Genomic DNA, 21,823 nt, shown 5'->3' on the forward strand with positions numbered 1-21,823 from the left:
TTTTGAAAGGAATCAAGATCCTTCCATGACACATCATCTGTGGTTTTAGGTGTCTCGTTTGGTAAGCTGGGGCTATAAGTTGTTGTCGGCAAAGATTGAGTATCATCAATCTCTGAAGCAGGAGTTTGTTCTATCTTAAGCTTGTCGTGACCTGCGCTTTGATTAACCAAGGGTTTTTAATAGAGCCAAAACTCATAGTGCTCAGTGAAGCTTCCTTGAGTTGTACAGGCTAGCGAAAAGGATGGGGTCATCTCACTGCGAGGTGACATCGTCTCTGGCAAGGGAGACAAAGTCGAACTTCTATCTCTAGCATCGGGCTCCGGCGTATAGCAACTCATATCAGACGGAGTATCTGGCTCTGTATAAACAGCTGATGCAACAGATATTTGATCACGTAGAAGCGACCTACCAGGCTCTGGGCTTGACCGATGGGTCTGCGGTTGGGTTTCGGGTTGAGACTGAAGTTGAAGTTGAGGTGGAGATTGGGACTGAGACTCGGCGCGACCTTTGTTGTCCCAGTTAGTGCCGTATCTACGGACGAAACGAGCGATACGTTTCGAATCCACTTCTTGACCGGCAACTCGAAAGCCAGTTTGCTTTCCTCGGGCAGCTCGTTTTTGTTGTTTTCGAATCATCACATGAACTTCTTTGGCTTTTATGTTCTTCCGAACATGCCAGGCTGCCAGCCGGTCTTTGTATTGTTTTTCTCTGCGAAGCTTATGCGTTAGGGGTGTTTTTAAATTGTTCCCATTCGGCCTTTCGAAGAAAAAGGAAAAGCAAAAAACAAAACAGGGCGCAAGAACAAACATGAGCTTTAGGAGAAAAAGGAAAATAAAACCAAATGGACTGGAGCAACAACGGCAAACAGAGACGCTGTGTATCAGATTTTCAAATATATCAATAGGGACCAAAAGTCCTTTGGGATATACACAGGATTAATCCAAGGTTCAAAATGATAATAGAGGTAGAACCGTAGCTCTAAGGGAACGTGACTAAGTAAAACAGGGTAGGAGAGCAAAGGAAAGGGGAGGTCAGTACGATGCATGGAACTTATAATCACGCTCCATAATTCTCTTGACATCTCTGAGCTTTAATTGATTGTCACGATAGAGTTGTTCGATGATCGGACGGTACTCGTGCCAGTCGTCGGATCTGCGGGGGCGAAAGATGGCTGAGGAAGTGGATGGCGAGGGAGAAATGGGAGAAATAGCGGACGGCGGAGGGATGGAGCCATCCATAGTGAGCAGATCTCTAGAAAACACCGTCACTCATACTCTTGCGCCGTTTCGAGGTGAGAATCAACTATCTCAACAGGTGTCGGGAGAGTCGAAGACGGGCTGAAACGACAGAAGTGCGGAGAAGGATAGCAGATCAGGACCGGAAAAAGGTATTGGAGGTTAAAGAAATAAAGAAGTCTTATGTAGTTACAGGAATGGAAAAAAAGAAAAGAGAAAAACAAAAAGAAAAGAAAAGAAAGGCAGACTGGAGAGGCGTAAGTGGGAAAGTAGTAGAAAGTCGTAGTTAGTTGCCGGTGGTCAAAGCAGCCGCAATAACAGGATCGAAAAAGGTGGTCCAACGGAGTCAAGGCTTGGGGAAGTGGGCATTGGTAATAATTATAACGATAAGTGATAATGGGGGACGATGATGTATTGTATGTTAGTAGTAAGTAGCTCGGTCAGTGACCGTACGTACATACATAGTTAACTAAAGTTAGTCGTGATTAAGAGAGTGAAAAATTCATATTAATAAAAATCGCAAAAGAAAATAATAAAAATAATATCCATCGAGTGCCAGGACAGAACAACAACTCGACTGTCGAGGAAATCAGAATAATAATAATAATAATCGAGCATGCATGTGTCTAAGTATGTTATACGCCGTAACAATTGGTTCCAAGGACTTGGCTTTTGTTTCTCTCACTTCTCTGGTCATTTTGCAATTTTTCTCCTCTCCCATAGTACTAACGACTCTCTCCTGAATTTTTATTCTTTTCTTTTTTACTTCTTAACCTTCCAACCATATCCTGCCAACAAATCATAAAAAGTGGAAATCAAGTCAGCAGTTATCCAGGCATCACGGGAGTATAAATAAATAAAACCTCCAAGCGAAACCTGGAGAACAATGGCCATACCGAAGCTCTCTTCGCCCCCCCATACATACAAAGAGATACTCTTACATAGTACGGTAGGACTTCCGGTCCAACGGGGCAACCGAAGTGGTTCGCCCGCTCGGATACGGAGCAGCTAAACCTCCCTGAGGACTAGCGCCTCCAACTAATTAAAAGTACTGCTGCTGACTGGCAGGGCCGCCTGCCCTTTGCGGCGACTTGCTTGCGAGGACCGACTTGCGGGAGGCTCGACCCCTACTTCCCCGAGCCAATTGAGGAATAGTTGCTTGGGTCCGTGTACTTTTGTCACGTTCTGACCACTGCATGTACATGTAAGTACTGCCCACCTCTGTCTGTGCTTCCGCTAACGATGTCCATAGTACCAAAGTCTAAGGAGCTAAGCACCATCCCTGGGAGGTCTCACAGGTTTTACCACCTTTGAATATAACGGATTTGAGACAAAGGCACCAAAGCAGAAAAAAAGGGGGAAGAAAGAAAGAAAGGATAAAAAGAATAAATAAAAGAAAGAAACAAATGGCAGAGGATTTGGAATAAACCTAGAATCAACAATGCCTTATGTGGGTAATATTAATGGTAATACCATCAGCATGCTAATTACAGTTCAGTTGTCGACGAAACATACATACATGTATGTAGGTTGTAGAAGAAGTATTTTTAATCTACAAGGAGACATGATTGACATCAACTTGCCTATTATAGCAACATTCTGAGGAGTAGAAGGTAAGAAAAAATAATTAATAATAATCAACAATGTCCACTCCAACTGATTTTCCGGACAAAGAGAACAAAAGAACACCATGTAAAGGTGTTCTTACATAACCCTTTTGCAGGACGAAAGAAAGAAATCATTATCTCTTGAAAAGAAAGAAAGAATAAGGAGCAAAGATATTCATAAGAGAAAAAATAAAGACGAAAGAAAAAAAAGGAAAGATTTGATGAGGAAATACTGCATTGAAATACTACATGTAAAAACAATTACCACTGTAACAGTGATCACTTAGTCTGCATACGCCATTTTCTGCAGGTGCAACATTCGAGGATCATCATTGTCGGTTGTCAGATCACCAAGGTTAGACCCTTCCTTAGCCTTGACATTGTCCAAGAGGCGCGAGGCGCAACAGGGATTGGCTTTGGTATTCTTTTTCCTTTTGCCTCCGAGGCTTTCAGGTATTGTTCTTGGAACGAGGTTTTATTCTACTATTAGAATCGGACATTCTAACGTCGTCAAGAACAGATAAATAAAAATTAAAATGAAAATTAAATTTACTATCACCATCTCCGCGACGAGTTAAATGACGCTGGTACCTTTTTCTAATTCTTTCAGAATTCTCTTGTTTTGCTTTTTACCTTACTTGACTTTCCCATCCTTCAAGGAAACCGAGAATAAATCCACTTAATCAATTTGAGCCCTAAGTGAGAAAAACGCTCGAGACGGTGTGGCAAAGTTCGGGTCATAGGTTGGGGCCTGAGCTCCAAATGTCCCCAAAAAGTCTCCTAGCGATGGAGTGCTAAACGTCCCTATTGAGTTAGAGTATAACGGCCCCATTATTGTTGTATATTAAATTTTTCGAATTGGGAGTAGTCGCAAGTTTGGTTTTTTACTGACAGATGCGCTAGAGATAGTCGAACTGTCAAGTACAGTACAATTGAAGGAACGTCGGCCCGCAATAGCATATTCGGCGGACGATGATTTGAATTAGTTCAGTAGAAAATAATCAAAGAGAGCGAAAAAAGAAGAAACAAATTTACCATATACTAGTTATTAATCAACATTACTGACACATGGACAATTCCGTTTGCTAAAGTTTCGCTAGAAATTCTTGTCGAATCCTGTGCATATTCTGCAGATGGTGAAACCCTTTTTGGTTGTTCTTTTTTTGGGTGGGAAAGAATGCTATTCAGAACTCTGCTCGACTCTTCGGTCAATTTCCCCTCTGATTTCTAGCTGCATATCTCACTTCTCCTGTTTTAGGTCACGGCGAAACGGTCGACCACGCTGTCCCCAAGTAGATCCTGCGGCCCGTACTCGATAAAGACAACAGGTCGTGCCAACAGGCCAATGAGCAGCTGACACTAGGTACGGTTTTCCTGTGGGTGCGGCATGAAACATGGTAAATGTGGATAGCATACCCCATATCAAACGCATCGTCCCTACCGGAAGGGACTCTGCGCAGTGAACCAGCGCTTTGAACTTTTAGTACTGTATCTTTGGTACTTTTGCCGTTCATAGTCCCGCCAGCACAAAACGCAACGAACAAGTGTGTCGAATCTTCCGGACATATTCGCGAATTGTGCCACCATGTGCAGTAACCACGCTGCGATAGGATGTGGCGCCCGTTGGGGCTCAAGATTTCCCAAAGTTTATGAACTTCGTAATCCTCCGCCAATTGGTTGCTCGTCTTGTCTGACAGATCACATGGGGAAAAAACGCGTACCCGAGGAAGGGAGAGGAAGAGAGGAAGAGAAAGATTATCTATCTGTGTGTTTTGTGTCTCCTCTGACCTGGGCACTGAGACCATCACTCACCTGACAATAAATAGCAGCAGCTTCCAGCGAGGGATGGTCGATCCTACTGTCGATGGATAGAGACCACGTGGATCAGCATTCCCACAGGCTAGTTTTTGGTAGTAGTTGCCTTGAGCAGTGCGGCATTTCCATTGCTTAGGTATGTTAAAGAATATTGAAACGGACTAGAGAACGGAGGTATGCACATGATCCTCAGGGTCATACTAGAAACGGTCCTTTTCCTGCATTGGGCTGTTTACGCCCTCGCTGTCAGTCTACACTAGAAGATCGAGGTAGTCACGGCAAGTCCCAAGAAATTGTAAAAAAAATTGAGCAAACTTAGCGGGGCATGATATCGGTTTTTTTCTGTCTTTGTCAGAGTGACTACTGCACTATTCTATTACTCTTTCAGACATAGCGCGTATAACCAGCTATCAATATTGTCCAATGGTCAACCTGCGCAAGACTTTTGTAAATAGTAGTTCCCAATCTAATGCGCAGTGACCGGCATCTCCTCTATCCAAGTCTAGATGGACATACCTACTGCACAGTATTGTTGGTATCCAGAGTACATGGATACACAATTTCTAATAATTCAAGAGCCTAGGGTCCCCTCTGGTCTCGCTGCAGATTGTTTTGAAAACATGGAAGAACCAAAGCAAGGCTGATAGGGCAAAGTAAGCAAGGAGTGAAGGTTAAAAGAAAGAAAAAGGAAAAAGAAAACTAATAGCTTCGGCCAATATAGAATAGTTCCCATAAACCCTAGTTCACATCAGGCCTAGTGGTAAGTCCTCCCTCCGCCTGCTTTGGGACCTTATCGGTAAGAAGCGGAGGGGGCCCACGATGAGATGCCGTCTTCTATGGCTTGGGAGTTCAGGTTTGTTCCAGGCTCTCGAGTCATGGTTAATTGCTCGAGACTCTTCATAGTGGGAGACACATCCACGCGAGCACTATCTGTGATACGTTGTTTCCCTTTTGCCTCACTATGCCTCATTATGAACCTTTATAAAGATAGATGGCATCAATGCCTTTCGTTTCAGACCGAAAACTATTGTCCTGCTGCGTAGCATGCTTCATATGGGAGGGGAAAGGAGGTATGGCCCCCATATCAAATGGGTATGTATAGGTTTTTGTTAAGCGCTGGTGCTAATTCATCTGTTATAGTGCTGATATCAGACAATTATGACTAGGATACAAGGTCTACCTTAAGGATATGTAATAGTAATCGTGTCCTACAATCCTATTACATATGTGATCCAATTATCGTTGCCAGAGGTTGAGGACATAGATTATGTTTAGCGAACGGAATCCTCCCGCGACGCAACTATAGAGCAGTGGATTAAGGACCGGGGCGTAAGTCCTAACCTGACTCGACCAAGTTGTATCTAATACCATACAAAACCGTACTAAAAGCTGACCTTTTTCTCTTTTTCTTTTTCTTTTTTTCTCCTCCCGTCTTTTATTCTAAAGGTACTAATCAATGTATGCTAAAGTACGCCCTAAGTATAGCCCGACTAAGACGTAAGGGCCAAGAAACAACGTAAATAACAAGGCAACCTGACAGTTACGTTGATTCTGTGACCTCCTTCCTGTCACGCTGAGTCCAGGTCCCCGACTATGACCTATTGCTGTTTTAGAGACACCAATAGCATCAGAGGGAGGTTTCGATCGTTAGCCTTTCCATTGGGCATGCACCTGTTTGAGTGGTTTTTCCAAAAGAGAAAAGAAGGGCAAAAGAAAAAGAAAAGGAAAAATAAGAAAGAACAAAGAACAAAGAGGTAGGATAGCAGGATTCTTCCTCGTGCGCCGTGTGCCCGGGAGCGGGCCGAAACATTCCTGGTCGACGTGTAGGATCCACGTAACCGTCTGTATAACATCGACAGTCCCAGCGCCATGGGTCTGCTAAGTCCGTCTCGAGGTGGCTGCGTCCTTAGTGTTCTTTGTTGTCATTACATGAGCATCCCTGCTCCGTATATATTCTCTTTCTAGTGCCTTGTTGCCCCAAGTGCGTTGACGTAGCTAAGCCGAGGGCTTCTGTGCTAGACAGCGCGAAAGAGACCAGAATCGGTATGCACAGAGACGAATGTGGATAATCTCAACCCGTTTTGTTTGTCATGCGAAATAGCGAGCGGTCAAGTCGTCACTTTTGAAGGAGCGACTAAGTGACGATCTCCACCAGCTTTATTGCGACAGGGTGAGCCCCGTTGTTGTCAAAAGGCATATTCTGTAAGTTGCCTGTGATTTCATGCCTCCTCCGCTATACCTTCTCTAGTTTGAGGCCTTATTCCTTTCTTTTTCTTCCCCTTCCTGATATTTTCATGATAGTAACAGTGATGTCATAGCCCGATCATTTTTCAGATCCAACGAGGTCGGTGGGCATAATAGCAAAGGTACTTCATGAGAGCACAAATGGACCCGCCGGCTTAAGCAGAGCGGAACGAGTCCGACGCAAGGGTGATGAAACATCGAGTATTCTGTATGGTCTCGAGGAGACAGTTAGCCCGCCATTGGGGCCGAACGTTGTAGTCACTGCAGATCCACTAAACTTCTCTCTGGAATGAACACTGAAAGAGGGCTGCATTATCCAAATCTGTCCATTGTATGGGTCTCCGAAATGAGGGCCCTTATCTGTCCGCAGTGATAGCCTGACGCAAATGCTGGTTGAGAGGGATAAGTTAGTCGCGTGTTTTCTATGGCTGAATCGCCTTTGCATCTTGATCTATATTACAGTTTTATTTGTTTGCGGGACCAGCTGCGGCTGCAATGTCTGCAGAGTTATTGGAGCCAGCGCTAGCAACATTGCTTGCATGGGCTAACAAGAACTTGCAACAGGTCAGTGTGTATTTGCAAGCACGGGTCCAAGTCTCATCATTATTGTGAAAGCCCAACTTGATACTCGCATCTCCAATTTTATCTCGCTTGATAGCATATGGAAGCTTCAAGCCCGGAGCGGCGATTCCGGTATGGCCTCGTCGATTTGATGGCATCGGAGCTGGCGTGTTCTCCACAAACTCCCCAAGCTGACGTAGGCACTCCAAGAAAGCCACCATTCCTGCATCGAACCGGCGGTGAAGCCAAGGAAGGTTGAGTGGCAGGTCGCCAGAGGAGAACAAGTCAAGGGTCGTAATCTTGGGCGGCGCCGACGGAGTCGCGCTACCCCCACCGACGGTGGACTGTGCTGGTGATCCCCGTGGATATTCAATTTTTTCAATTCTGGACATCGACCCCATTGGCTTGAGTTGGTACCCTTGAAATTCAAAGCCCAGTTTATCCGCGATGGTGGCCAGCAATAAAGCTGTCTGGCCCCAAGCTGCGTTAATTTCCGGCCAATCTACGGATGGGTTTGTAAGGCGCCCAAGTCGCAAGCCGTTTATAGTTCCAAAGTATCCATCATGGCCAATGCAGAAAGCATCGTTATAAACATTAGTCCTTTGTAGCCTTTCAAGCTGCCGCGAGTCATGGTCGTATCTCATATTAAGAGCATCCCGCTCATTTTGAAAATCGGCCAATGTTAGAGAAAAGGTGTTGCGGTCGCGCCAAAACCTTTCCTCTTCGACGTCTAATTGACGAGCCTCCTCTTCAAGGTCAGCTATCTCTTCATCCAAGGCTGCTTTTTCCTGTTCCAGTGCTACAAGTTCTGCGAACGCAGCCTCCTCTGCCTCCAACGTTTCCTTAAGGGACTTTTCAGCCGCTTCGAGTTCCTCAGCCGTTGGTACGGATGAATTAAGATTCCGCAAGAATGAAATATAAGCATCTCGCTCCTTCGTGGCATCTACCAGTCGTTTCTGGAGCCCGTCCACGAGCATTTCCGTGCATTCGGTGCAGATCGGATGGTCAATGTCAGAGCGAGAGGAGATTATTTCAAAGAGGCGGCTTGTTCGCTCAACTTGGTCCGCAAATGATCCATCGTCTATTTCACGATCAGCATTTTGAGTGCTGAGGGGTTGTTTGCCTTTCGGGGTGTTGTCGCCATTGACACCAATTGTCGCATGCGGTGGCCCAACTTGAGACTCCGTAAGCATAATGAAGGACATGTTCCCACTGTCTCCTCGTCCCAGCCTAGGAGGGTTGTTCTGGTTACTGCCAACTTGACGCGGAGCAGGAATTGATCTTCGATAGACCGGAGACGTAACTTTCTTGGACACACGGTCGTACAGGTCTCGCCTTTCTTGAGGAAACGAATTTCTGGAGGAAGAGGCAGTTCCTTGCTCCGGTACGGTTTTACCTGTAGAGCCTGAATAGATTAGTTACGCTTGTATAAGGACTCTAAACTATGCAAATCAAATGAGACTATACTGGTAAGCAGATCGAAGGCAGCTGGATTGAGTGAGTCCAGAGAGCCATCCAGCTTTAACTGAGTTCGACATTTTTGGCAGTACATGTTGGTAGTTGTTTGAAGATGTACTTCCATTCATTATGGAGACAGGAAAGGTCATCAAGGTATGCGATGTTTGATCGTTTGCTTGATAGAATTAGGAATGATTTATGTGCGGCAGGGGAATCCGTTCGCGGAGAGACGTCATGCGGCGATCCCGTGCCAACGGCGCGTGTTTTGGTGTCCGAACTCACCTGCAAAGGCCGAAGCCTCGACTTATGGTCAATTTAACTCGGTAGGATGGGCTATCTTGCAATTAACATACACACTTACTAGCAGTAGCATTGCCACAGGCATTGAATCTAGGTAGCTACTTCCTAACACCACATTTTTCTCCCACTTATTCTATTTTGCTGGTAAGACAATAATTCTTGCCGCATCTGCCCCTCCAGCCTCATGAATCGGTAGGTAATGTTATGAAATTGTCCGTCCGCATTGCAATGTTTACTTTTCCAAATACTAAAATTTCTCTTTCGCAGTAGAGTAACGTGCCAATCGTCTTACCCGTCCTTTTCTCTATAACCTCATAGAGGCCGCAACTAATCCTCTATTCTTCTATCGCATCTCACACTCAAAACGTGCTTCTATACGAACAGCATGGTGATGGAGAGACCCCTCAAGAGACCTCGATTATTCTTTGCTACCGACGCAGATGACGAGCCAGGCGATATAGACCTACAGGAAGCGCGCGCGCAAAACGATCAACGCCTCAAATCGATCTTCGAGGGTATTTTCGAAAAATACGGCAAAGACTTTACGGATGTGGGAGATGAGATTGATTTACAAACTGGAAAGATAGTGGTGAATAATGGACATATCCAGGGAATGGAAGATGAGGACGATACTGGCGAAAAAGGCCGTTGGCTGTTTGACACGGAAGAATCCGCACCCGATGACGCAGCTACGGTGCACAATATCTCTCAATATTCAGAAACAGGAGCCGATGGTGATCTTCTGAAAGAGGATGACACTTATCTTCAACACTCACAAGGAGCAACGCAGCTTCAAGCCGGGCCAGACCTCGATGGGCCTTGGGAGAGCAGAGAAAGTGAGGCGTTGATCGCCGAGTCAGATATCGACGAAGATAGGTCGAGTGTGGATTCTTTGTTGGATACAGCACTAAGTGTCCAGAACGGCCCGGACGATCCCGTTCGGCGGGAAAACCTGATATATACACACGAGCCCGTCACAAAAAAAGCAAAACCTACGGCTGAGACATCCACCCAATCCCGAATCCTGCAGAAACACAGCTCTATAGAAGCGGTGGATTCGGTGTGGCGCGTCCCTGAAATTAGTGGTAAATTCTCTACGCCTCCATTGAGCAGATCACGACCAACGGTTCCTTTCAATGTCGTACGGTCCGCATCTCCACCCGGAGCAGGGTCTATCTGGGCACTTCCCGGGACGTCCAGGCGTAATACCGACGTTACGAAAAGGAGATCTGCAAAGAAACATGAAACCAGCGCTCGCAAGTGGAAGCCTCAGTCTAGTCCGATTATGTGCGACTGGTCTTTCGCACAGACACCGGATGGAAACGAATCCGACGACCCCTTACAGGAAAACTATCAGCCGTCGCCTACGCCAAAAGGGGGGCTAAAAATTAGAGGCAAACGACTCGGATCGGATACTCCGAGCAGCAGGAAGGACCTAGTTGATAATAGCAAGATGTCTCTTTTGCAGGATGATCATGTCACTCGGCTCCGCCAGACTTCACTCGACTCCGCGGAAGACCAGCGCCACACTACGGAATTAACAAATCAACCACAGACCACCGTTGACGATCTGGCTATGGATACGCAGCTTGAAACCAAGAGCGACACTAATATTCATGATCTCTTGCCGGAAACCACACAGGACTCAAAAATCACACCGATTGGGTATCAATCCAAACCCCAGGACTCCACTAGCCCAAGCAAGCGTGCCAGAACGACTATTACACCAGATGAAGCTAGGCTGATTGTGGTTTTGAGACACGTGCAGGGGAAAAAATGGAAGGAGATTATAGACCGTTTACCGTGGAAAAAGCTAGCGCAACTTGTCCAATGGAATCAATTACACTGGACTGAGCGCCGGGCGAACCCACCTCCACTATCCATGCATTGGTCGAGTACAGAGCGAGAGACTCTTCATGACCTCAAGGACCAACGCGACCTTACATGGCATGCGGTCCGCGCAAGGTTGCCTGGACGATCTATCGCGGAGATAGAATTTGAGCTCTTGAGACTCTGGGTGGGCGATGATGTGTGGAACACCGAACAACAGGATGGTACTCCAGCATCTTTCAGTTTGGATTAGCAAATAGATGGACCCGAGGGTCACTTTTCCGAGCCACAGCACAGCCTTTCAATAGGAGCGGCGATGATCCGAACCATAAGATCCGTCAGGCTGCCCCACGGCACCCTACTAAGGAAGTCACTCAAACTAGTATAAAGGCGAATCAGTTGACTTCCATGTCTTTCTTACGGTCTCGAACGCCGTGGGGCAATCCGACCTGCAGCTCTAACGCAACAAGTGAAGCATGCTAGCGATTGCACTGCATAAGACCGGGTATTACCGGCCACTGAAAGTCGGAAAATTCCCCGAGTAGCACCTTCAAAGAGACTGTGCTAAGCGTGTTTCAGGTCCCACGTCCGCTCGGTGATAAGTCCTGTGTCGCACATAATATAGTGTACAATAAACGAATTTTTAGTGGTCATCCTTCGCATTCAAAACGTCCTCCAATTTTGTGTCTACCGCCCCGCCGACATCCCCGGCCCTAGCCCAGAATCTTGAAAGATGTCTGGAGCCAGAATCAGATAGGACTGTGACGATTCTGTGGCCCGGACCAAGTTTCATTGCCGTCTTGACCGCTGCAAAGCCTAGAGCAGAAATCAGTATGCCGAAGGGTAAGGAGACAAAGGAACACCTACAATTAACAGCACTACTGCTCCCGATGAAGATGCCATCCTTTTCCACAAGCCACCTGGCCATTGCTAAGGCCTGGGCATCTGTCACTCTAACAGCATCATCAACCAGCTCCTTTCCTGCTTCAAAATTGGCTGTCACACGGTTGATTCCAATACCCTCGACAATAGTGTCAACTTGCCGCCGTCTTCTAGTACCTTCTTTCTCTTTTAGATCAAACATCACGCCATAGCGAACTCTGTTGTAAAGTCCACTGCCCTGTGGATCAGCAAGCACCACACTTAAGTGAGGTATACGCGGCTTCAGGAAGAGCGCTACACCAGAGATTGTGCCTCCGGTCCCAGCTCCTGCAACAAATGCATCGAGTCTTCCGTTGCACTGAGCGTAAATCTCGGGACCCGTGCCTTTGAAATGAGCCCTCCAGTTCGCTTCGTTCTCAAACTGATCTGCAAAAAAGCCTCTTCCCGCTTTTGGCCCGGAAAACTCTGGAGGATCGGGCATCAAAGGTTCCAGGTTTGACTTTGTAGTTGAAGTAGCTGTATGAACATTGGCGAGGGCTCGTGCTCGATTAACAAAGTTGTCCTTTTCCACAATTGGAGCAGGCGGAACACGATCCACAATTGCGCCGAGTTTGAGAAGCAGGTTTGATTTCTCAATCGCTTGATCAGATGGCATACAGCTGTGTTATCATTAGTTCAAGATACAGCGGCTTAGAATTGAGAAGTATATAAACAATATTACTCACATATGAGCCAGATAGCCCTTTGCACGGGCCAGAGTGGCCAACGATATCCCAGTTGAACCAGAAGTGCCCTCGTATATTGTATCTCCAGAATGGGGTGTCAAGATTTCTCGTTCCTCAGCCTGGACAAGCATTAGGACAATTTACAAACAACTGGATAACAGAACATACAAGTTCGATCATGCTCAGTGCGACACGGTCTTTAGAGCTTTGGCCAGCTCCATTCAAAAACTAGCTCCAAGTCAGCGAGCGTTCTATGTTGCAACATGGAACTTCAATTGGAGAAGTAGTATAAAAGAAACATACTTCAGCCTTTCCCAGTATCTCACATCCCGTTGCGTCGGACAAGGACTTGATTCGGAATAAGGGCGTATTTCCTATACAACCCTCGATCCCCTCCACAATCACAGGAGGCCCGGGCCTAGCTGCTAGAACACCTGCGGGGAGATCCTGTAGGTCACTTGTAGACTGATCATGACGTCGAGCTCGATATTCTCGGAGGCGCTGTTCTAACTCCGGATAGAGAAGATCCTTGAATCCCAGCGTCAAGAGGGCCCCAGCTATGAAGGCTGTACCTATATAGACACGCGAATGGTCATTCATATTCGCAATTGGGTAATCCTGACATAAAGGAAACCTTTCTTCTAGGACCGCGAGGAAGAAAGTTACGCAATTGAAGGTCGCGCGGGAGGAACGCCGGAGAAAACGCTCGGGCCACATCCGACGTTAAGCAGTTGCAGGTCGTTTCTCTCCGTCTTGCTCTCGCAACGCAACTTGCGACTCTCCGTTTTGTTCCCCTCCACTGCTGTCAATTCATCTGCCCATGGACTCCCCAGTCCTCAGCCAGCTGTTCCGGCAGCTGTTCCGACATCCTGCCTGTCAGTCACTTCGGTCCTCATCAGCCCTCGCAGGCCGCAGGGCACAGTGCATTCAATTATCCACACCACGTCAACAATGCCGTCCATTTCTCACGCGACGTTCGGCAGCCAGGCGAAAGAATGTCGATGATGGCATGAACTGGAATAAAAGGGGCGACTACCCCAAAGATATCGAACAGGAGTTGAAGGAATTCCCGCTGGTCACGGCCAAAGACCTGCGCCATCGACGGGAGCGGCCACGACAGGTGAAGATGTTGACTAGAGAATTCATTGATGGTATGTTGTCCCCAGTGCACCGCTGATACTTAGTACTGCTACTCATGCTCTTTCTAACATCACTCTAGACAGTCTATATAACCCCCACTATGGGTACTTCTCAAAGCACGCGACCATTTTCAGTCCCGGTGAACCATTCGATTTCAATAACATCGAGGACGGGCCAGCGTTCCATCGGATGTTAGGAGACCGGTATACAGAATTTGAAGACCACTTAGATGAGGTACAACCGGATATAGCTCGCCAGCTGTGGCATACACCCACGGAACTTTTCCGACCCTACTACGGAGAGACGATCGCACGGTACCTGGTATCGAACTACAAATTAACACTGTACCCGTACCACGATCTGATCATATACGAAATGGGTGCCGGAAACGGAACGATGATGATCAACATATTGGACTTCATCCGCGACACAGATTACGAGGTCTACCAGCGCACCAAGTTCAAGATCATCGAAATCTCGTCCAACCTCGCGGGCCTCCAGATGAAGAACCTGATGGACTCGATCAACGCCGCAGGCCATCTGGACCACGTCGAGATCATCAACAAGTCTATCTTCGACTGGGATACATACGTGCACTCCCCATGCTTCTTCCTTGCCCTCGAGGTCATCGACAACTTCTCCCACGATGCGATCCGCTACGATACCGCGACGGAACTCCCCCAGCAGGGCGGAGTGCTCATCGACGCGGACGGCGAATTCCACGAATACTACAATGCGCAGTTGGACCCCGTGGCCTCGCGGTTCCTCCGTGTGAGACAGGCTGCTGCACGCCGCGAATACCCTAGTCCGCTGGGCCCAAAGCTCACCCGCGGTCTGCGCAGGTCCATCCCCTTCCAGCGCTCTTTCACCCTCCCTGAATATATCCCCACCCGACTCATGCAATTCTTCGACATCCTGGATACATATTTCCCAGGACACCGGCTCGTCGCCAGTGATTTCAGTAGTCTTCCGGATGCCATTCCGGGTATTAATGCGCCCGTCGTGCAGACCCGGTACAAGCGCCGGACTGTGCCGGTGTCTACTCCATTTGTACGTCTTTCTTACCCTAAGATTCTATAAGTATATTGCGGAGAAAAAGTTACTAATGAGACTTCGCGCAACAGGTACATCAGGGGTACTTTGATATTTTCTTCCCTACGGACTTTAACGTCGTCGAGGACCTTTACCGGGCCACTACCGGGAAGTTAACCCAGGTCATGAGCCATGAAGACTTTGTCCGCCGCTGGGCATACATCGAAGACACTGAGACGAGAAGCGGCGAGAACCCGCTGTTGACCTGGTACAAGAACGCCAGCATGTTGATGACGGTATAATGTATTGATACTGTATAGCATATAAGTATAAACAAAAGAGAAACATATTCCCCAGTCTCATATATTATCATTGTATCCTTGATCATATATACAGTACACACAGCCGAATCAACCATAAATCCACTAATCAGAGATGGGCTATATTCTGAATAAAGCTCCACAAAATCACAGTTTAGCCTGGCCATCTTGTGCACTAGTCCCCTGCCATGCGAATCCAATCTTCTTCCCGATACCAGGCTCAACGATAAGATTCACCACCGTGACCGTATCATTTGAGAATCCCTCCCGCGTAGCAGCTTCGAGTTCTTCCTCGGTACGAACGAAGTACCCCTTTCCACCGCACATGGTGGCCAGCATTTCGTACCGCGTTTCGTACAGCAGACTGGTGGAGCGTAGTCCCTTCTTTCCGTCGTCTGATTTCGTGTCGTTGGCTACGGTCTGTTCCTGCAGGGTCTTCCAGGCATCCTCTGTCGTGGTGTCTCCGTGGTAGATTCCAGAGTTGTTGACTACGTAAATTAACGCTGGGATTTTGTAACGTGCCAAAGTCTCGATTTCCATAGCGCTGAAGCCGAATGCACTGTCGCCTTCCAGAGCTACGATCTTCTTAGGCTTGGTGCTGCCCGGGGATGCGTTGTATGCCTCGTGGGCAGCGACGATGTATCCCATGCCAACGCCCATAGTGGCATATGTACCGGCATCAAGACGTTGACGGGGATGGTTGAGCGGGAACATCGAACGAGAGATGTCCATAGTGTTGGCACCTTCGGAGACGTATACGATGTTCCCTTCTTCGAAGGGAGTCAGTGAGTTCAGCGTAGACTTGATAATATGATAGGCGCGTTGATACGTCAGGGGGGTATTCTGGGGCGTGGATCGAAGCGCCGCTTTCTGGGCTTTTGCTTCGTTCTTCTTTGCTGACTCGGCCAGGAGTGTTGGGAACCGGCCTTCGGCGGGAGAAGGATCGTATCGCCAATTTGACAAAGAGGATACTAACTGGTCTACGACCAGTTCAATGTCTCCGACGATACCTAGCTCTGCTGTACCGGCATTGCGTCCGATCTCCTCTGCACAGATGTCCACTTGGATGATCTTTGCTTTGGGGGACCATTTGGGCGCTTCGCCGAAGTGTAGGATCCAGTTTAGGCGCGCGCCGAGGACCAGGACTACGTCTGCCTGTTTCAAGGCTGTGCTGCGTGCACTGGACGCATTCAGTGGATGGGAGTCCGGGATGACACCCTTGCCCATTGGCGTGGGCAAGAATGGGATCTGTGTTTGCTCGACTAAACGGCCAATTCCGGACTCTGCTCTCGCATATGCGGCGCCTTTGCCGATGATTAGGAGCGGCGAGCGTGCCGTCTTTAGTAGTTGGGTGGCCTTGAGGATCAATGCCGGGTCACCGCTCGCCTTCGGTGGGGACGGGACCAGCAAGGTCTCTGGCTCTGGCAAACGGAACCCTGGAGCTGACTTGCCCTGGATAATATCGGCAGGTAAGTCGACAAAGGTTGGTCCGGGGCGACCATACCAACAAGTCCTATAGGCGTTCTTGACAGCACCAGGGATGAAATCAATAGATGACGTTCGCACCGCGAACTTGGTATGGGGTGTCAGGAACGAGATGGCATCCATCTCTTGGAAGGCTCCCTTCGTCACAGCGGTTGTCTCGGCTGAGCCAGCAAGAACAAGAAGTGGGAAATTATTTGCGGAGGCATTGCCAATCTATCGAAGTATCGACGGTCAGTACGAGCCGGACAGTGCTTCAGTTGCGAGATGAACTTGCCCCCGCCAATGCATGGAGAACACCCGGCCCTCCTACAACGAGACAGACACCTGGTCGTCCCGTCATATATCCATAAACGCTGGCCGCATAACTGCATGCCTGTTCGTTGCGGAACGCTACAAAGCGAATGCCCAGGTTGATAGCTTCCTCGGCGATCTCCACCACCGGAATTCCTACAATGCCGAAGATAACGTCCACACCCACATCGCGCAGTGTCCGAGCGATCACTTGAGCACCTGTTGCCACGGCCATGATCGCTGTTTCTCGATTCGATTAATTTGAAAAGATATCATAGAATGAAGTTGGTCGACATGGATGAAAGTTGGCTACTTCCACCGCCCCCGACTGCCGGGAAGCGGAGAGCGGCGAGAATGCGGAGGAGCTCCAAAGACAAGCTTCCGAGGCTCATTTCATGACTGCCTGATTTAATTCTCGGCAAATATCATCAGCCCTACTAACCTATTCATTCCCTTTCGCAGTCTACATACTCGACAGTGAGGAACGCCATCTATTTTAGAACTTTTCAAAAGGTCTTCCTCATTGTTTTACAAGTAGAATCTGAGGACCTGTGACATCGACGCCAGAAGCAGCCCTCCATTTTAGACAGCGAGCCGCCGCGCACCCTCCTTTCTGTCGATATTAGTTCCCTTGCAAACATGTCGTTTTTGTACGCTAGCTTTTCCCCCCGGTCACTATTCTGTAGCTTTCCCGTCAAGCCACGCCTTCAGCATTCCTAACATGGCGTCAGAAGTCGATAGCACCTCCGAAGGTCCGCCATCAGCTCTGCGATTGAATGCATAGCGCAAGATAGCTCCAAGCTTGGCCGCTGTCTCAGCCATAGAACGAATATTATCTTGGTACACATCACTATCATCCTCAATTCCAGACACGGTCCAAAATTCGGTCCCAGAAGGCCTCCAAGAGCTGCGGCCGGCAGGTGTAATAGTGCCAGCCACTTAGAGTCATACACCCTGTCATCAAGAAGAGACAATCTAACTCAATACCGAAAGGTTGCACCTCCGCGAGGGACCAGTCGACAATGCCTGTGATTTCATATGTATTTGGATTGACAAGCACATTGGTATAAGACAAGTCACCATGCGTCAGAACCTGAGGATATTCACTAGCGAAGAGCAGGGGTAGGGTAGTTTCCAGTTCGGAAATTATTGAGATCGGCACTTCAGTTGATCGCGACGCCTTAAGGACCGCTAACCTGTGGAAGACTCCGGCTCGGCACTGGGCGCGCATGCGAGGCTCCATAGGCTGAGGTGTGGACCAACACCGAGCAAAGTACCTTTCCATTGAACGTTAGCAAGAAGATAAACGTGTCCGGTTACTGGTAAGTAATAGGAGAGGGAAGAACTAGTGGATCTTTCCTACCTAGCGAGGTGCTTTATGAAGCGAATATGCTTGGCCTCTTCATCATGACCCATGTCAGCTTGACAGCTAAGTGTTTCGAGACACGCAACTCCAGGTAGTAAAGGCATAGTGTAGATGTTGAGTGGTGGGTCAGAACCTTTCATAACGCCGTGGTTCCTCATGTGCGGCACTGGGCATCCATGAATCGCTCGGGCTAGTCTGACCATGTCCTCATCGAGCCCGGATGCTGATTCCCGAAAAGACATGATAATGCTTTCTTGAGGATCCTCATCCTGACCTTGGGTCCTAGTACAGATGACAGTGTAGCTCAAGGATCCTGGGACATCAACTGGGCGGACATCTGACGCCTCAGCGATAGAAAGAGCAAGTTGGTCGCATTTGTGGGAGATTTTCAGGCCATAAAAAACCTATCAATGGCCTGTTCAGCCCAAGATTTCTCGGTCATTGCGCAGTACTGTCCCAGGTTTCCTTGCGTGTAGCTGACAATGGGAGTGTTGGAGAGTTGGTCCTGTTATAGGTTTGAATCGATGATGTGAACATACCAGACCTTCAACCAATATGGACTGACCACCTAAAAGAAGGACATCGCCTTGTGTAGGACAGCAGAAAGATGTTTCTTTGTCTGTTTTCTAAGAAATATGAAATGTCTCTGACATGTGTGTGGTTCCCTTTCATTTTCATTGTATTTGACAGAGACGTATTGGATCCACTCTAGTAGAAGGCGATATTGGAGTTTCAACTATGGCAAGTGCCATTCTGGTCACATAGACTGATATTCATGTTTGAGTATACACTGATGTTAGAAGAATGAAAGATGATTTCGATCTCCCTGCCAAGACTATAACTCTATAGATGGCCATCTACTTTGAAGTTTGAACCAATAGTAAGTAATACTGACCGTCATTAAGATCATACACTATGCCATATTAGGCTAAACCTTACCCCACCAGCGACATAGTGCTTCTGGATGACTGAATAGCATTGCAGCTTGATGCTGGCCAGATCGTGGCGAAGGAAAAGAAACAAGAGATCGAAAGGGCTAGGCAAGCTTTTATATAGGAGCAAAGCAGAGGGGAAGGTTACTCAAAATGGCACAGCTAACTCTATACAGTAATTCACAGGTCCGTAGTCTACATCATACATATTAAACCCGAAAGCGCTGCATTTTGACCCATATATGGAGAACCATGGTATCCAACATATTAACAGTGGCATAAACCGTATAGACACCGCATCCTAGGTGGAACCTAGAAAGAAAGGAACACGCAACTCAAAGAAAACTAAATGGCATCATTTAAAATTCAAACTCCTTCCGGAAGACATTCACATCCATGCCAGCCACGACCATGTCGGCCAGATCCCGACGTCCCATCTGGCTGAACACACGCCGCAGGGTGTCATACAAGTTGGTGCTCTGGTTCTGGCTGATATGAATCATCCGCTCAAGCTGTTCATCGTCGACACCGTCTCCGCCGATAATCTCACGGGCGCGCTCACGGCCTTCCTGCTCGACAACACGGTGCATGGACAGTGCACCCAACAGATGCTGAGCAGCTTCTGGGTAGCAACCGATATTGATGCATGACACGCCCAGGTTATATCTCGCGCGGACAAAGTTGGCATTAATATTCAAGGCTTGCTCGTAAGCTTCGATGGCCTCCTCAGAACGACCCGAGTTGGCAAGAGTGGCTCCGAGACGGTTCCACAGCAGATGGAGCTGTTCCCGCTGGTTCACAGTTCCCGACTCAGTGGAGGCCAAGGCGGCAGAGAAACAATCCACGGCCTTGTCATATTCCTCCGCGCAGTAGAAAAGAACACCTAAACCGACCTGCACATCTGGGTCCATTTGTGCACCCGAAGGCGACAATTGAGCTGCCTGAATAAAGAAGTCCGTGACTCTATCATGAAGGATCTGGCGATCTGTGAATCCTAGGTCTGCGTCTGATGAAAGATCCTTGGGATTAATGATCTGTGGATACTTCACAGAAAGCCAACGTTCCAATGTACGGTAGGCCGTGGAGTCATAGCCTTCATTTGTGTAAGAAACGGCGAGACCCATAAGCGCATCCAGATTGTTCGGGTCCACCTTCAGAGCCTGCTCTAGAGCACGGATGGCAGGCAGTTCCTTTTCGTTCTGAGCTTGAGCAGATCCCAGCATGGTCCAGGCTTGTACATGTTGAGGATCCTTCTGTACCGCGGCTTCAAAAGCCAAAGCAGCCAAAGATAGGTTACCACCCTCGCGCATGAGCTTCACACCTTCTTCAAATGGATTGGTGACATTCTTGAACATGTTCTCGTCTTCAAACATGTAATCACCCAGCTGAGGGTCCCTGAAACGAGTGTTGAGAGAGTCAAAGTTATCCCACTCTCCCATATCTCCCATGTGTAAACTGTCAGTAACATTAAATTCGGTATCTTCTTCTGCCAGTTTCCTGCTTGCTGCCGTCTCAGCTTGAACTTTTTGCCATACGTTTTCAAAAGCATCGTAATCTGCTTCTTTACTAGTGCTGGAGGTGAAGACTGACCTGTCAAGATCGTTCAGTTCCGCCTCGATAGCATCATTAGCCTCATCGTCCAACTTCTGAGTATCCGCGGTCTCCATCTCAGCAAACTGTGCCTCCCAGTTCTCGTCGTCTAACTCGACCATTCGTCCCTTGCCCTTGTCTTGCGTAGTAGCCTCCGCTGGTTGCTGCTGCATCGCCATAGGGTTATAAGCAGAATGCATCATACCCATACCACCCATGCCACCCATGCCCATATAGCCCATACCCATAGGACGCTGGAAACCCGACATCATCGGCGACGGACCAGAAGTAACCGGATTGGCAGTTTGAGGCACGCCAGCCCTACTCTGTTGTTGGAACCGGGCAAACTCCGCCGGTGTGAATCCCGAGCCATTATTCATCATAGGTCCCTGAGGCCCGGCAAAGGCAGCCTCCATGCGAGCCTGCTCACCGGGGTCAAACTCGGCCGCCCAGCCCGGAGAGCCAGTCCGAGGTGGCGTAGTCTGGAATTGGTCTAACTCGCGTCTCAGGTGTTCCATCGCAAAAGGTTGTGGCGGGGCCCCGGGGATTTGGCCAGGTTGTTGGGCAAACTCGTCCATCATCTGCGTGCATCGTCGGGCTATCATTAGAATGGGGGGAGAGTTAATAAGACGGTGTAGCGTTCAGATCGTTCATACCTGATCCTGTCCACCCATCATACCTCTGGACCGCATGCTTTCTTGCATGCCTCCTGGGCCCCTCCCAACGAGCCGATCCCGCTGGAGGGACTTGTCATCTTGTACGTGCTTTGTAAACTGTGTCAACGGGTTTCCCGCCGTAGAACACTCAGCGCCACCGAGGAATGACATCTTCAAAGTAATCTATTGTAACCGGATTCAATATAGCATAAATAGGGGCTAGCCGTCGGATAAATCGTCTGGCATTGAATGATGTCCGGGGAAGTTAAAACGGAAAACTGGAAGAAGGTATTATCTCCACGATTCAACCCTCCTGATAGTCCCAAGCGTGGGGTTTCGGAGCCGTCCTAAAAC

General features: G+C 48.2%; 6 protein-coding genes across 6 annotated transcripts; 1 reads left to right on the forward strand and 5 right to left on the reverse strand.

Moving 5' to 3' along the window:
* Positions 1–717: 717 nt before the first annotated feature.
* On the reverse strand, positions 718–1,238 carry AO090005000628 (Clr5 domain-containing protein; the record flags this gene model as incomplete). The annotated part of the gene is made up of 4 exons (XM_023234015.1): positions 718–756; positions 808–873; positions 932–992; positions 1,039–1,238. 4 exons carry the CDS (start codon positions 1,236–1,238, stop codon positions 718–720), a joined length of 366 nt encoding a protein of 121 aa, XP_023089037.1.
* A 6,127-nt stretch (positions 1,239–7,365) lies between these two features.
* Positions 7,366–9,607, reverse strand: AO090005000627 (beclin 1; the record flags this gene model as incomplete). The annotated part of the gene is made up of 2 exons (XM_023234016.1): positions 7,366–8,743; positions 9,603–9,607. 2 exons carry the CDS (start codon positions 9,605–9,607, stop codon positions 7,366–7,368), a joined length of 1,383 nt encoding a protein of 460 aa, XP_023089036.1.
* Positions 9,608–11,693: 2,086 nt separating this feature from the next.
* Positions 11,694–13,257, reverse strand: AO090005000626 (putative cysteine synthase; the record flags this gene model as incomplete). Its single annotated transcript, XM_001817618.1, has 5 exons — positions 11,694–11,866; positions 11,918–12,591; positions 12,658–12,776; positions 12,826–12,885; positions 12,961–13,257. 5 exons carry the CDS (start codon positions 13,255–13,257, stop codon positions 11,694–11,696), a joined length of 1,323 nt encoding a protein of 440 aa, XP_001817670.1.
* Positions 13,258–13,477: 220 nt separating this feature from the next.
* Positions 13,478–15,131, forward strand: AO090005000625 (class I SAM-dependent methyltransferase; the record flags this gene model as incomplete). The annotated part of the gene is made up of 3 exons (XM_001817617.1): positions 13,478–13,808; positions 13,877–14,847; positions 14,922–15,131. 3 exons carry the CDS (start codon positions 13,478–13,480, stop codon positions 15,129–15,131), a joined length of 1,512 nt encoding a protein of 503 aa, XP_001817669.1.
* Positions 15,132–15,296: 165 nt separating this feature from the next.
* AO090005000624 (indolepyruvate decarboxylase family protein) lies at positions 15,297–17,160 on the reverse strand (the record flags this gene model as incomplete). Its single annotated transcript, XM_023234017.1, has 2 exons — positions 15,297–16,847; positions 16,930–17,160. The coding sequence occupies 2 exons, from the start codon at positions 17,158–17,160 to the stop codon at positions 15,297–15,299; spliced, it is 1,782 nt and encodes a 593-aa protein (XP_023089035.1).
* A 2,422-nt stretch (positions 17,161–19,582) lies between these two features.
* On the reverse strand, positions 19,583–21,640 carry AO090005000623 (uncharacterized protein; the record flags this gene model as incomplete). The annotated part of the gene is made up of 2 exons (XM_023234019.1): positions 19,583–21,394; positions 21,470–21,640. The coding sequence occupies 2 exons, from the start codon at positions 21,638–21,640 to the stop codon at positions 19,583–19,585; spliced, it is 1,983 nt and encodes a 660-aa protein (XP_023089034.1).
* Between the last annotated feature and the right edge of the window lie 183 nt (positions 21,641–21,823).

The sequence above is a fragment of the Aspergillus oryzae genome, chromosome 1 (genome assembly GCF_000184455.2).
Source record: "Aspergillus oryzae RIB40 DNA, chromosome 1".
Lineage (NCBI taxonomy): Eukaryota > Fungi > Ascomycota > Eurotiomycetes > Eurotiales > Aspergillaceae > Aspergillus > Aspergillus oryzae.